This window comes from Drosophila teissieri, chromosome 3R (assembly GCF_016746235.2).
Source record: "Drosophila teissieri strain GT53w chromosome 3R, Prin_Dtei_1.1, whole genome shotgun sequence".
NCBI lineage: Eukaryota > Metazoa > Arthropoda > Insecta > Diptera > Drosophilidae > Drosophila > Drosophila teissieri.
The window spans coordinates 10,388,479-10,404,920 of NC_053032.1; the positions used below are offsets into that span (position 1 = coordinate 10,388,479).

Here is a 16,442-nt window from a genome sequence, read left to right on the forward strand (position 1 = left end):
TAGCGATTATACGGGCTATCGATAACTCCGGCGCGGCAGCGACGCAGCAGAGAAAACTCGTTGTTGCCTTTCGTTTCACTAATTTTATATAACTTTCGGAGTGACAACACGGCCGACACATAAACAAAAAAAAAATCCTAGCTTGTGAATATTTAGGTACACTCTTCCCACAACTGCAACGCGGCCTGCAGTTCAAAATTCATCGAGTTTTAGATCAAGGTGTTCCAGACGGTAAACAAGCAATAGCAACAACAGCTGGCGCAACAACAACAACAGCACGAACAACCTGTAAGACCTTGAGGGGATTTTTTCGGATTTATATTGCGCGACAGAGGCAATCTAATCTAAATTATTTCACCAGGTGCGCTTCTGATTAACATTTCTGGTCAGATATATTCAATAAGCAAATCGGGAGCATCATGTCGATCAGGAGAGCTATGTCCACAACGGCCTCGAAAGAGTGGCGGGATTACTTTATGAGGTTTGTTTGGTGGTAATCAGTTGACCATTTATGACATATTGTTAATATTCTTTTTTATATCCACAGTACCCACTTTTGGGGCCCTGTGGCCAACTGGGGTATTCCGGTGGCTGCTCTCGCCGACACACAAAAGAGTCCCAAATTCATATCCGGCAAAATGACATTGGGTAAGGATAACACCTGCGTTTTGGCCTCCATCTGGCACCCAGACACGCCCGACTGGCATCGAAAGTTTCCGCTTAAGATGTCGTAATCAGAGCCGCTGTGATATGTTCTAAACAAATCACTCTATATTGCCTGATAAGCCAGATACGGAAACTGTCGAAACGTCTGCCGATAAGATGGCACTGAGAACAAAATAAGCTGAAGTTGGTCATAATTTTTATGCATATCCTCGGGATAATGTGTCCCCGAGATAATAAGCACATAATGACATGAAAACGATGGCAAACTAAGCATAAATTTAGGTCCCTCAGAAATTCTAATCCTTGATGTATTGCAGCTCTGACCCTGTACTCGTGCATCTTCATGCGATTTGCCTACAAGGTCCAGCCCAGAAATTGGCTGCTCTTTGCCTGCCACGCCACCAATGCCACCGCCCAATCGATCCAGGGACTACGCTTCCTTCACTACAATTACGGTTCTAAAGAGCAGCAGGCGTAAAACCCTGCCCTTAAATCCACTTCCCCGAGAACGACGCGCGAAGCCACTTCAAATGTTTACCCAACAGCAGCAGCTATTGCCATTTACTGCCACCACACGCAACAAACATCTAGCAAATTGCGCTGCCGCAATCCCCTTCACATCAAATCCAAGTGGTGGAGTAATTGCCGTGAATCACACCCGCACAATTGGCTGAATCTCGAATCGCGAAGTTGTCGTGCCCCAATCGCCGTTTTTGATGGGGTTAAATCCCAATTCCAATTGAGTCTATCCCCAACTTGTTACTTTGCCCATTTAGTTAATTCCGTTAGGCAGTTGATCCAAATTTTAAGCCGGTGCAATCCTTAGTTTACGACAATAGCGTATGTTTACATGAATATGATTTAAAATTCAATAAAACTTTAACATTGAACTCAGTTGTGTTTTCTGTAACTCTTTCAGTAGTTTTGTTGGTGGATCCTAGAAATTAAGAACGTAGCAAAATCTTCAAAAATGTACACAGTTCGTTGATTTTGTCATGTTTATTGAAACACGCTTTATTCAAACAATTACGGTTATATAAGTTGATATCTGTAAAATATACATTTCAATTGTTCTTAACAATAGCATATTTTTTTGTTGACATTTTTTAAACTTTTTTTTGTTCATCAATGGGGTTAAAACATACGAACTCGTAATCATATTTTTTTGTGCTTTTTGTTGATTGTTTTTTGATTACGCTTAGGACGAAAAACATATATGTGGGTACAAAAAATTTTAGTTTTCTCAAACATAATAATATTAAAATTATAGTTAAACACGCCTCGCGCACAATGGGCGCCATCACTATGCCTAATAAGTGGCTTAAATGATTTAGGTTTTACATCATTTCGTGAGAAACTGATGTCCAGATGGAAATTTGATTTCTGCTTCTCGACTTCTTCAACGACAACTTAAGTAACTAAACAAATGGATGACGACGAGGGGTACTATTAATTATGCTTATGCTCCGCAATATGCGTCAATCTTAGGTCACGACAGTAGGTCTATCTATTCTATGGCTACGAGAATCTCAGTGCTGCTCCTGCTTGACGAAAGTGCTGTTCTTCCGTTGGCGCTCCATCAGGTACAACTTGAACTTGCGTTCCTGGGATGCCACTTCGTCGGCCAGGGCACGCAGTCGCAGATTCTCAGCTACCAGCTGGTCCTCAGCGCTCTTCTCCTCCTCTTCGCGCTTCTTCGTCTTCCGGCGCGATACGCGGCTTGCCTCGTTGTTCTTGATTCTGTCCTCGTAGGCCTTCTTCTCCTCGCTGCTCATGCCGGACATGAGCACGGGATCGGGACCGTCGGCATGGTCCTTGGCAGGACGACCGCGCTTCCTCTTGCCGCTGATTCCGCCGGCTGGCGAAGGGCTGAACACGGAGGTACTGGCTACTGAATAGGCGGGCGAGGCGGGAGCAGTGAGGAATCCACCAAATCCGGTCTGGCAGGTGGGCGCCGCACAGCTGGAGCTGGCTGAGTAGTTACTGTGTGGTGTGTTCGGCGGCGAGAAGTCGGTGGTAGTCTCCTCTTCGGCACTGCGTAGATCCTCTACGATGTCTGCATGGGTGATGATGATGCCTGTGATGGAGGTGTTGTTGGTGCTGGTACTTGTGGGAGCCTCGAACTGCAAATTAGAGAGAACAAGTAAGTTAGCCAGTGCTGGGAATTTCGACTTCTTAAGAGCTAACAGCTCTTTGGTACATTTTATTTTGATCTGTTTTTCACAGATACTTACCATGTCATCATTCAGGAGCTGGTTGATAATCTCTGGCGTGGTCGGGCTAAATACGGGCGTTATCTCAGTGCTGATCTTGAGCACCGGTCGTCTGCGCTTGTTGGGCTGCGCGTCGACCACGGGGGCCGGAGCAGATCGCTTGAGGTTGGTAATGTGTTGGATGGGGGTTGGGATGGCCACGGCGACGTCGCCGCCACTGCTGGCAAAGCTGCCGCTGGGCTTGACGTCCTCCACAAGGCCGAAGCCGAGCGACTCTTGGCTGCAGCCAAAGACACTGCTGCTTTCGAAGCTGGCCATGTCGGCGATCAGGGGCTCCTCCGTGATGTATTTAGTGGTGCTGGATGTAGATGTGGCCTGCGAGTAGTTGGCCAGGTAGGGGTCCTCTGAACCGGTGAGCATGGCCGTCGGCTGCGAGTTTTGGAATATGTTGATGAAGTCCAGGTCTTGCTCCTGGTTGATGTCGATGCCGCTATTGAGCATCGATGACATGTCGAAAGTCTCCTCCTCGTTCGGCAGGTCATCCATAAGTAGAAAGTCGTTCTCAAGGTTGTCGTTGTTCATCGTGTCCATCGCCGGACTGAAGGGATCCGTCTTCTTGCCCTCAAGCTCAATCAGATCCTCCTCGGCAAACATGTTTATATCAAAGTCAAGAATATCCGTCTCAGTAAAAATCTCCTTTCCGTTTTCGCTGCTGCACGTCGATGACGTTGCTTCTATGTCTTGCAGGTATTCTGTGGTAAACAAATTCATTTATTAGTACAAGTCATTTAATATTGAGGCAGATCGTGCTAAATGGATGCGCGTAAATTTAATTTAGTTGTAGGTACCCATTTTTAGTTATTTGGAGAAAGGGGTGAGGTATCAGTTAAATGTTGATTGCAAAAAATTATTTTAAATATGTATATTTAGTTATATTAATGACTCATCCATCTTACGAGTACGTCATGTAGATAAATATCTACGCCATATATATTCTACATGGTGTCACTTTCAAGTTCCCATTTTAATCCGCACTACTACGCGATGGCGGCGCTACTGTGTTATTTGACGCGACACACACTCTACACGCTGTATTATACAAAACGAGTGAACTCGCCGTTTGTTGTGAAATTACCAAAGGAACACGAAATAAAAGGAAAGAAAAAACGAAATGATAGAACAAAAGAAAATAAAAAATGAAAACGAGAAAATCAAAAAGTGCGGAAAGGGTAAATTCAAATCTAATGCATTTGTTAATCTGTGCAAACTAACAATAATAAAAACGTGTCAGTAAATAAAAATGCAAATATGTACGCATTTGTTGAGGTATAACCGAAGAAGATAATATTATTATTCAATTACATCTTTCGCCAATTGTTACGGCTTGAATTTGGCCAAGTCCTCTAGTTTTATTTCTTCCCCTTCGCACGCACACATTCAAAAGACACCCAATATGCCGGCTGCTCCATACAGTGACGCATTGCGCGATAACAACGACTGACAACAACCACACGAAAATCGGACATGATCATTCATGTGCGCACTTGCAACACCTGAGTGTGTGTGTGCGCGCGTCTGTGCGGTCACCAAGTTAGGGGATGGCATTAGACAAACTCTGATTTCTTTCAAGAACAAAAACATAATTTCTGGCATGTATGTAAATCTAAAAATGAGAAATGCGAAAACAAAACAAAAAAAGTGGTTAAATGTGGGGCGATCGCTTGCAATTGTTAACCAATCTCAATCCGATGATCAATGGAAACTATCAAATGGATTATTAATTTTAAATTCCTTAAAATATTCACCTTTTTTGCGTTTATTTATGTCTGCTAAGTGTGTTATTTCGGCTAAGATTCATCCGCAAACCAAAAACACTTCTGCACTCTGCGACGTCTAAAAACCAACTGCTGAGATACTGTGATACTATTGTGGCTCCAGATATTGAGAGAGAGATCGAGTGATAGAGCGAGCGTGCGAGTGAGATGCACAGTACACATGAGCTGCTTCACAAACACCGACACAGCACAGCTGACGGCGCAACAAGTTAGCAAGCCGTCTCGCTCACACCCTCAGCAAGTTCAATCCCAAGGTGGGAGCGACAGTGCTCTCTTTCTGTTTCTGCGTTGAGCGCAGTGTTCTTCTGCCAATTACATAGATTTTTGACCGGCATAGGCCGTCGAAAACAAAGTTAACCGTTCGGATTGCACCAATACAATTGCCCTTCGAATTTCACAAGAAAGAGGAAGGTTCGGGAATATAATATTGCCATTTATGGAAGTGAGTCTGTCTAATGAGAACTGCGATTCCCGCGAGGAAGTGTACTAACAGACCGACCTTAAGTTATTTACAAGATCACCAAAGTGCCAAAAATCTTATTTTTCGTCTAAAAACCACAGTCAACAAAACTATACTAAAACATCACCAACAAAACTTCAAAAGAACGAAATGAATATTCCTTAAGTTTTAACAGTGCGTATACGCAATGCATTTTTCCGAAAACAAACTCACACACACATTCATATGTACGCAGAGAAAGAAAGCCGCTCAGTCGAGTTTAAATGTATCTGCATTTGTGAGATACTACCACTGCCGCTTAGACACTATAGCTATCTCTTTCGCTGAGAGAGCGTGAGCGAAGACGGAGCGAAATGACACACACCCACACAAGCAGGTGTCTGTGTTGGTCCCTATATTTTCGCAGATCCATTTTATTGAATTTCACAATAAATATTGAATAAGCCTAAGAGGAACAGTTGAATGAAGAAGAAGGGATATTGAAATTAAATTAAACATTCTGCTACCCATTTCTACTTAAATACTCTGAAAAGTATTATCGGTTAGACTAGTAATCGAGTGAATACCGAGTAAATAGAAATATAGGATTAGCCGGCTAGAAACACGTGCCGCAAAAATTTGGGTCAGGAATCAGCTGCTGCACTCTCTCGATTCTGACGTCACAACCCGACGAGCCTCTTTGTTTAATTGAAAAAGAATACGTAGTTTTTCGGCAAATTATGCGATATTTCAATCATTTGAGTATATCAAAATGCAATCCTTGCATGGAAACCCCGACTTATTGAAGACTAACGAATTATCCGAAGTATGTTTGTACATAATTCAACAATTGTAATGCAATTTTAATGAATTTGAGATATAATAGCCTTGAAAAGGTGATATTTATTTGTAATCCAGAAGCAAAGTAAAAAAAACGAACTCTTTGTGGAAAAACGAAATAGAAATCGGCCAGCTCATCGGCGACGAATAAAATGCATTTAGCCAACGGATAGCAATTATTTGTACATACGTGTATGTAAATAATTGGTGGTATGCTTTTAACTCAGTTTCTGATTGGGCAATTCACTCTGATGACCTATACATATTTAAGTACATCTGAACACATATTAGCGAAGTATTTATCAGTTGTCGTCGTAACGAAAGATACATATGTACTATTCAGAAGTTACAAGCTTATCGCCTTTATTCGCACTCTTCGGGTGCTGAAGCTCAGACCGCCAAAACGGATTCTTAGCTGCGCAATTAGTTGTGGAATGGTACCATTCAAATGATTCACCTCAACCGCGTAGCATCAACTTGGTTGATAAGAGCTTGTAACAAAGGAAATCTTGAATCGCAGTTTTGGTTGCAACAACAAATAGTTTAGGTGAGGAACAAAAGAAAAATTTGATAAAATAGTGGAAATCTATGAGAAAGTTGACATCTATTGGCAATTCACATATCTACATATATATATGATGTTGCGCATTTTACTTTGTAACGTAATTAAAATGCCTGAAACGGCAGTATTTAATTTGTACATTTTCAAACAATAATACGGTGTGTACTTGCAGTGAACCAGGTCGAGGAGATTTCGAATATTTGAAACTATAAAATGTTTTTTCAAACTAAATATATAGAAAGAAGCGGTACGCATACCGCGGTACCTAAGAAAGTAATCAAGAGATGTCGAATGCTGCCTAATAATCAGGTCATGTTACTCGATTACAACGCTTTTCCGTCTTTAAGATACTTCTTAATTATGAACGCAGTAGCGAATTTTGCAGAAATAATGGGAGTCTTTAAGTTTAATATATCTTGTTGCCAGAGATGGAAAAGAACCTTGTTCAAAAAAGTCTTGTTTAAAAAGTCTCTGTTTTCTAGAAGATGGGGTTTCGGTTGACAAATTGCTAGAATGAGGCTAACTGAGGATTTACTTTAAGATGGATTACTGATGTGAGGGAAACAATTGGGGAAAGAAGTGACCGATAAATGGAAGTACATAGATTGAATATCCTGTGGATATCGATCGTATGAGTAATTACGTTGCCATTTACCGAGAACATGGGCGGAGTGGGGCGCCTTGGCCCCCAGACCGCCCTCAATCTTTCACTCGTTTCTTTAATGGGTCATTGCACTGTGATCTTCGCCTTCGTCCGCTACGTGGTGACTGTACCTCGACGTCCTTGGCAGAGCACGGGCGCCAGATCGTGGGGATCCTGGCCCGAGCTCGATGCCTGCTATCTGACTCTTTCTCCAACTGATTGTGAATCATTTGTTCGCTTTTTAGTATTTTGTTTTGCAAAGCAACAGTAATGAGAGAGTGCTGGGTACACAGGCAACACACACACAAAACACAGTACTCACCATCAATGAACACCGGAACGTCTATCTCTTCAACTGTGGCAGTAGGCATTGCTCCACTCATATCCCGGCGGGATGGCGGCTCGTCCGCACCTGTCAGCTGGATACCAGCCATGGCTGCCAGGGTCTGTGTCTGAGGCGCGCTCGACGAAACCGGGACCGTTTGGTTCACCATTGCCGTAGTCGGTAAACCTGCCACCGTTTCTGGTTGCGATCGGGATGTTGGCGTCCCAGTTGTGGGGTACGTTGAGATACGGCACCTCCTCGCCGAACCTATCGGATTTACTAAAGTACTCGGTGAAGGCGAGGCCTGGTTGGCTGGCGGACGCGTTGGTACCGACCCTGGTAAAAAGGGTATTCTGATGATGCGAGTTCGAGGCGTTCTGTGCTCTGTCACGCTGCGAGTGTTGTTGCTGCTTGGGCTGTTGCTGTTGCTGTTGCTGCTGCTTGTGGGCACTCTTATCAGCAGGATTCTGGGATTGGGCTTGCTGTCTATCACGATCGGTATTGTGGTGATCGTTGAAGTAGGCGAATCCTTCATAGGCTCCGTTGGCCTCGTTCTCCTCTGAGAGCAGGAGCAGTTGGGCCACGAGTTTGTCGCGCCAGCCGCTGGAATCTGGTATGCTGCGTTGTCCTCCCGGTTTGTCGCCTCGAGTTTGGGTGCCGCCTGTACTCGTGCTGGCTCCTGGATCATCAATATTATATCTCTGGGATTTTCGGTAGCCCTCCTCGTTGGCGTTGCTCTGTTGTTTGTTGGTCTCGCCGGCAGCAGAATGGTTTGGGTTGCTCTTAAGGATGTTGCTGGTGTTGCCGATGTTGCTCTGGTCTTGGTTGATTGGGATGCTGTTGTTTGATTCGCTCTTGGGCCTGGCTTGGCTGGTATGGGCTTCGACGGAGAATGCCATTTTGAACGTGGCTGTTTTGTTGTCCAACAATATCGAATTCAATGCGATCGGGGCAGTTTACGGTTTGGTGTACGGTTCGTTTTCAATCGGTTTCGGTTCGACAGGATATCAATATTTATACGGATTCGTATAATTTTTATCGATTCGGACAGGATTTGGCGATGAGTGGAGCAAGCGCAGTTAAGAGTGTTCGTAATATTTGTTTCATTTTTATGTGAAAGAAAATAGACAAAAGAAAAAAGATTTTGTTATTACACAGATCGAGGACGGGCAGAAGCGCGATCCTTTTTAGGGAGTTCGCGCCTCCAAATATCTTTGTGGCTTGGGTAGGTTAGCAAATGTACAAGTGGTGGTTGTGGACCTCGGTGTCGCAGGGATCTCGAGGATACGCCTGGCCACCGATTTTCTCGACCATCATGTTTGGCGACTTTCAACAGCTCGGATGATTGGTGCTTTGCGTGTCGAGATGGGTGGTTAAGAGGGTGGTGTAATGTGGGTGGTGTTCTTTTCTTGGCCATTTTGTTAGTGTGATTTCCTTTTTTCTTTTGCTTTTTTCCATATTTTTTCCCATTTTCTTTCTGTGTATTTTTAAAATCTTTTCCTTTTGTTTGTTATTTTGTACATGGATTATTCCTTTTTTGTTTTGTTTGCTTTTTTGGTTGGAATTACTCCTTTTTTGAATGGAATTGCTCCTTTTTTTATTGGAATTGCTCCTTTTTTTGATTGGAATTGCTCCTTTTTTCTATGGAATTACTCCTTTTTTCTTATTTTTTCTTATTTTTTCTTTTTTTGATTTTGTCTTTTTTCTTTTTTCATAAAACATTCTTAGAAACTATTGGTGCAAGGACTAAGAAAGTCGGGCAATCATGAGGCATGGCTTAATAATAGGAGGCGAAAGGATGTGGATACTCACTTTTAATTGACCGTTAGAAAGAAACAATGAAATTGTTAGGGTCCCTCTAAACAAGCTCTAAAAGAGTCGTCGACACAAGTTCCCCTTAAGCTGTAAGCAAAGAAATGGAGAACGCAAATTACTTATAGGCCCCACAAGCATTTTGATAAGAGGTATTCATTATTCCCGTAAGTACTCTTCAGTTACAAATCAAGATAAGTTTGTTTTTGCAAACCAAATAAGTAGTTCCTTGTTTGATAGGAGCACCTTTTAAATGTCAGATAAGGCGTCTGTCTATAAGAGCCGTATAATAGCCCGCCCATTTTTTGGGGGCGGCTGGTGCTGCGAAAGCTCTTTCTGAATTTCACAACAGCCGTGCCAAAAACAACAATATGGCGGACCCATCGCAACAGGTCTTTAAACACCAGATGGGTGGTACGGCTACGGGTGGGGGTCTAATCAGCAGTTGGCAACCCTCCGCTCCCCGCTTGCCGCTAGTTGTCACTTAGATAATTGAGGCACACGTTCGTGTGGCTATACAATTATCGCGATCAGATATCTAGAATTCGTGCGGCCGGTAAAACAACACCAGAAAGCAATTAACTCGGGCGGTGGAAAATTCCCCCGAAAAGCACACGCGAGCTTTGGCTAATTACACTCTAATGTATAGAAATCGAATGCGAATGTCACACAAACATTCGTAGCGCCCTATAATTAAATGTTTCCACAAAAATCCCCTACCAGTGTAAAGTTCGATTGTATCTGTATCTGCGCTTGTTCGAGGCGTGTGACGTCAGCAGTGCACAGTAAGTGATTCAATATGGCGACGTTCAAGTTGAAAACAACAAAAGCTCCCTATACTAAGTAGTAAGTACTATGTGCATATAGTATATGCCTTAGCATATGGAATGCTGATTGCTTTACTCTACTTACATAAATTCGGTGAATGTGTCTTCAAGAGCGGTGGTCTGGTTTTTGGAAAACCCGACCGCGAATTCACTTGTCTTTCCTGCTACGCAATAGGTTGGGTGGTTCCTGGCACCACCACTTGGATATGGTTTCAAGTCCGGCCGTTGCTCGGATCTGGAGGATTACTTCTTGGGATAGTGACAAATGTCCACTGTTGTTGTTCCGCGATGAACAACAACGACTGCCAAGTCTTTGCACTGGGTTTCCTTGTGACAGGAACTTAGTTATATGCTGGTTCTAATAGGCTTTCACCGTATGCGGTTGCAGCTCAATGTAGACCTATTTCACTGTGGTGCTGTGAGTCAACCGACTGCTTGGAGTATTCACTACGTTTTGAACTGTGCGAGGCGACGACGACAAGCTGCGAGCTGCAAACAGAATCGAAAACTGTTGGATTTGCTTGGCACTCTGAATTTCATTCGTTGTGAAATTCAAAAAGCACCCCACAAACCAGTTTGCCATAGCCAGATACTTTTCCTTATCGGTGTGCGCCAGCGAGCTTTGTGTGTCGGTGTATTTCAGATACGCGCACTGTGAGATACGTAGTGCGCAAGCAAGAAGGCGCTAAATTTCCCCATGGCCGCCAGATGGCCTGCTTTTATAAAATTTCCCTGGCATATATGAGCTACAAGTTGAGGCTCTTTGTCACAGCCGGCCGGTGTTTTACTTATAGTTTAATCCAAACATTGCAAAGTACATTTGGGTGAGACTAAATATTCACGAGTGAGCACAAGTTCAACTGCTTTTTTGTTTTGAGCTGGATATCTTTTGGCATGAGTCATCATCGCGATGCATTGTTTGCTTGGTTGGACGAGAATTAAATACTGAAAACTAAAATGCTTGTCTACTGACCTATCACAAAATTATTTCTATTACATGAATAGATAGACGAGAAATCTGTAACGTTGAGTTGAAGTAAAATCATTGGATATTTCTTAGTATTATTCATCTTCTATTTTTAAAAATACTGTATTTTATTAGATACTACTATAATTAATTTGCTTATAGGCAATGTTAACTTTAATCATTAATGTATTTAAATCAAAAATTAGTTATTTAAGCTATGACCTTTTTTATTGCTTCAAGAACATTACAGAACTCTACACTGCATCGTCATATGAAACATAATACATATGAAACATACATAAGGTTGTCTATAACAGTTCAGCCCATATTCTTTCATTCATTTGCTAGATAGTTTGCCCTTTTATAATAATAGACTGTGAACCCCACGACAAAGCAAAACACGTTGGAGATGTGAACTTGGGAAATTTCTTTATATTCCTTCTCTTTCCAAAAGCTCATTCGCCCACATTCAAACCGAAGAGCTTTCTTGCAGTGGTATTAGTCAGCTCTCTTGAAATGTGTGCGCAGATAAAAGCTGTTGAATTCTCGGAATCGAAGAGCTTCCATCTGCGTACAAGCTTATATAAATATACAGATGTACATACATATGTACGTATACCAGCTTTAACTGATAATTTAGAAATCCATGAGTCATGCTGAAAAACAGAAATCGCCAAAGCGCAAAATGAGCTTCAGCGGTTGGCAAAAACTGTCATCATGTGATATTTGTAATGGCTCTGATCTGCAGACTCAAGTACGAACATACATATATAGAGGGGGCCTTTTGATTATTTGGCCACGTCCGATGATTTTAGCCCCCAAAAGCTGAGGAGCTTAATCGCCAGCCCACATAGGCGTGCAAAATTCGTGGAATTTTTCCAAGTTGACTTTTCAGCGACAATCTTGCACCGCGCACCGACTGGCACGAGATCTTGGAAGATCGAAGACGACCATCAACGGCCTCAGTTGGCAAAGAAACACGTAAATGACTAACACGTAGCGTTTCGTTTGGTCTTTTCACGATGAATGAGCGTTTTTCGACCCCAAGGAATGGAAATGGAAAGGTGGGGCATTTGTATAGAGGGATAGCAATTGGTCTATAAAGCCCCTTCCTTGTTCGATTCGGAAATCTTATCTGGCACTATTATCTGGAACGTGATCTAAAAGAGTGGTAGCTGAAAATGTATGACTAAGTTTGAGGCTACATATCTTTTGAATCAATCAGTAGCTGCCATTTACAGACATTAGTTTTTTCATTAGTTGTTTAGGCGTACTCATTTTTTAAGGATGCCTTAAATAATAGAATCAGTAGTTGTTTACTTAAAGATGTATCTTCCCTAACATCATCATTAATAATTATCCTGAATGTTTATTCCGAGGCTTGAAGTTACTTAGCCAAAAATTTGTGAAATCAATATACGTTATTTAGTTAGAAATACATTAAGACCACAATTCAAATCAATAGATAGACCCTTAGAATCCGGTTTAAAAGCCCTATTTAAAGTTATTATTTAATGCGGCATGTGTTAACATATAACTAAAACACCTCAGCAAAAAAGTTTAGCTGTGCCCTATCAACGGTGAGCGATTACATTAGGCCTAAAGAGAAGGGCTCGTCTATACTCGACGAAAAGTGTACCCAGTGTCAATGACACTGCCAGCAACAAAGGTCTGGCAACAAATGTTGCTGGCATCGGGAAACTGGGAAATGTGGCCAGTAGCTGCTTACCCTCCATCATGTTGCTGCCTCGTGGAGCAGGTTCCAATGATGACGGCACAAATATAAACTTGATCCTCGTTGCTCCTTCTTTATGGTGGCGTTGACTGATTCGACTGGGGTTAACAGATTCAGCAGAAAGTGCGGCGGATAAAGCGACGGCGGTTAAAGTCCCGTTTCTTTCGTAGCAACTTGGAGCGCCTTAGGATCTTAGTGCCTGTCGTGCCCGTAGTGCCACCAGTACCGGTGCCGATCGTGGAGGTCTCGATATTGATCAAATTGTTGCAGTAGTACTTGATGTTATGCCAGCCGCGCATACGCATACACATAAAGTTGTTGAGCATGGGAACCTGCTGCTGCGAATGTTGCACACACATGAAGACAACGACAGGCGAATGTTGCATGACGTTCTTGCGCGACGCGATGTTGGAGTATCCGCTTTTCCTCGACCCTGCTGTTGCTGTTGCTGTTATTGTTGCACCAACCGCAGGCAGAACGAACATAATATTGGGGCAGAAAGCCTTTAAATGGGTTTTTTTTTACAGACGCCGACAGCTATAGAGATTGCTATAGTGATACCACTTGTGCAGCTCGGGCGTATGCTTAATGTACTCGTCAAGTGTTGGTTCACACGCGCTTATCTATATAGCATCTAGATACAACTCTTATCTGAGATACTGTATGCAAAGTACATATATGTACATATATAGAACTTGTTGTTTAATTTCGGCCAATTTATTGCGTCTCTCGCAAATGTTTTTCTGGCTCTCTGTTTCAATCACTCTGAACTTTGCACTCAAAGTTGGGTTTATCTGGTACGTTTTACACGAAAAGAAATTACTGTTCTATGAATAAGAAATCTTTGTAACGACGTTCAGCTGTTGATGCCATTAAGATGTGGTTATAAAACACGTATCGAAAATTTCACAAATTCCACGCTGATTTGCACACTGAAAGCTCTGTCTGCCTTGACTCACTGAAATGTTGTTCTGCTCGCGACGAAGTTTTGTTACTAACTGACTGAACTGTGGGCACTGGACGGCTGCCGCTGGCCGGGGTTGATATAATTTTGCTGACGTCGTCGCCGGGTTTCCTCCACCCCTCCACCTCTCCGTCCATATACCCTTCCCTCAGTCCCATTCCCAGCCCCAGTACACATCGTATATTCACATTCACGCGCTCTCAGCTGCTGTGTCTATTTTCTATGGCCGTGCCCCCAAAACTTTTCCACGCCGGATCTCTTTCTGTTTGCGATGCGGAGGTTGGGCAACTCGGATATGAGGGCCTCTACTCCTAAGATTCTGTTCGTCCAGTGCTTTAGCTGGTTTAAAGTAGATTAAGCCAGCTGGAAAAGGTGTAAATAGTTCAACATACACTGCTCGCTTTTGACGCATTAGCATCCACTGATTTCAGTTCTGGAGAACCAGGTATTCATATCCGAACTTTGCACAGGCTATCAACTTGAGGCAGAATATTACTTGAAAGACAATTAAGTAAATATAAGAACTTAAAATTAAGAATTAATTTTATACACACATACTTAAATAAACAACAAATTAGAGACACTGTGCAAACGAAGACAGATTATTCATAGCAGTTCATATTTTTTGGCTCGCGACAATCAGAAATGGCATAGATAGCATTTTGGTCGCACTGCCCGTTATCAGGACAACCGAAATGGCTACGATAGATAAGGGGAGCTAAAAAAGGATTATAGCTAGCTATGCACCTAGATAATTTTCAAACCTAGGTATTATGGTTGTAAGTCATGGCAAATATGTTCGCCTATTTCTAAAAGGGTTAATAAACTGTTAATCAATTAACAGGCTTTTTATGAAAAGAAATGTGGACTTCCTATGATCACTCAGTGGAGTTTAAATATAAGTTTAAATACTCATAGATACACATGTCACCTATGTCCGTTCCATGAGGTGTAGGGCAACTGGTTTGGCGGCCTGCCATGCAGGAACAACAAGCAGTACAGATTCGCACTCTTTCTCTCCACGCGAGTGGAACTCTCTCTGGTTCAGATTGGCTGATGCAACACTTGCCACACGTTGCAACAGCTGTTTCACTCTGGCCCAGCTGATTCGTTTTGTTGGCTTGTTGCCAGAGACTGAGAAAATCTCTTGGCAACATGTTGCGGAGAATTTGGAAAACTCATGATATTGCTAAACATTGAATCGCATGTTCTTGCGAATTTTCCATACCGATGTAGTGCAAAAGGGGTGGCTTTAACTGTAGCTGCTGGCTGGCTAAAATTAGTCGGCCAATGATTCATTTTGGGGGTTGTCCACTTACATAAGAGCTTCTAACCCACTGATGACACGCTGTAGCCGCTGGAAGAAATTGCGCATTTCGACGCAGAACATCCTAAACAAGCATTTGTTTGTAGATTTTTGCTCATACAGTATTGCACTTTGGGATTGGCCGTGGCACCCTGACGTGGTTCCATTGGCGACACTGGGCCTGTTTTTATCTTCTCCATGGGGCAAGATAAAATCAGAAACCACAACGTGTTGATCAACTAATGGCCAGAGTCATGCAAGCTCTGGATGATTTAAATTTATTTCCATGTCTGTCACAAAGAAAAAAGGCTATTAATATACGACCAGGTATAATTTACAAAATGCTATAACACCTAAAGCTAATATGATATATACAATATTTTTATCATGTTTCATCGGCTCCGTTTTAATGGCGATAAAGTCTGTTTCAATGTTATACGGGCTAACGAAAATATCCAAAGCATTACATAGCATTCCTGAAAAACCAAATTTTTCTAATTTTTATAAATATATTGCGTTGTGCATAGTTTTTGTACCCGTTACTCGTACAGTAAAAAGGTATACCAGATTCGTTGACAAGTATGTAACTTGTAGAATCATGTAGAAGCGTTTACAACCATGTACAGTATACACTTTATTAATCAGGACTATCCGAGTTGACCTGGCCTTGTCCGTCCGTCTGTCCGTATGAACGCCTCGATCTCAGATTCCAGAGACACGCCCAATTTAACGCCCACAAGCTGCCCAAACTCTTTAAAAATGTTTGTTGTTTTTTATTCTATCTATCTATACTATCGGTAACTATTTTTTATGCCACGTCCACACTTTTGAAAAATGTGTTAAAATTTGTTCATTTTATTATTTGTTTTTCCAATTTCTATGGATATGCCAAATACATTTTAGAAACATTCACTCTAACACCCACAATCCGCCCAAAACTGGAACGTCCACACTTTCGATAAATGTATTGTAATCTATTAATTTTATTATTTTTCTTGCCCAAGGGAATGTTGAACTTTCTCGTTCGCACTTCGTCTAGCTGAGTAACGGGTATCTGATAGGAACTCGACTATAATATTGTGATTCATTCTTGTCTAATCTATCTTCTATAACGTGTGTTGACTGTAGTCAAACCGCTCACAAAGAAAGTCGGGCAATGTGAATGTACCTAGGTGCGCTCCCGCTGAGCATTTGTTGTGATTGTGAGATCAAAACTGGAACTGGGAATGGAATTGAATGCGTCTTGAACGGAGACGGAGAAATGAGAGACTTTGTGGGTACTTAAAAGTATGGGACTCTCTTGAGCCG

At 42.3% G+C, this 16,442-nt stretch overlaps 3 protein-coding genes across 3 annotated transcripts; 1 reads left to right on the plus strand and 2 right to left on the minus strand.

The window, feature by feature from the left end:
• Positions 1-37: 37 nt before the first annotated feature.
• LOC122622582 (mitochondrial pyruvate carrier 1) lies at positions 38-1,556 on the plus strand. Its single transcript, XM_043801149.1, has 4 exons — positions 38-288; positions 362-481; positions 548-648; positions 984-1,556. The coding sequence occupies exons 2-4, from the start codon at positions 420-422 to the stop codon at positions 1,142-1,144; spliced, it is 324 nt and encodes a 107-aa protein (XP_043657084.1). The 5' UTR covers positions 38-288; positions 362-419; the 3' UTR covers positions 1,145-1,556.
• Positions 1,557-1,650: 94 nt separating this feature from the next.
• Positions 1,651-8,356, minus strand: LOC122622580 (mucin-5AC). The gene is made up of 3 exons (XM_043801147.1): positions 7,521-8,356; positions 2,901-3,631; positions 1,651-2,789 (listed from the first exon to the last, which is right to left on the minus strand). Exons 1-3 carry the CDS (start codon positions 8,209-8,211, stop codon positions 2,196-2,198), a joined length of 2,016 nt encoding a protein of 671 aa, XP_043657082.1. The 5' UTR covers positions 8,212-8,356; the 3' UTR covers positions 1,651-2,195.
• Positions 8,357-9,335: 979 nt separating this feature from the next.
• Positions 9,336-13,866, minus strand: LOC122622581. The gene is made up of 2 exons (XM_043801148.1): positions 12,859-13,866; positions 9,336-9,425 (listed from the first exon to the last, which is right to left on the minus strand). Exon 1 carries the CDS (start codon positions 13,347-13,349, stop codon positions 12,978-12,980), a length of 372 nt encoding a protein of 123 aa, XP_043657083.1. The 5' UTR covers positions 13,350-13,866; the 3' UTR covers positions 9,336-9,425; positions 12,859-12,977.
• Between the last annotated feature and the right edge of the window lie 2,576 nt (positions 13,867-16,442).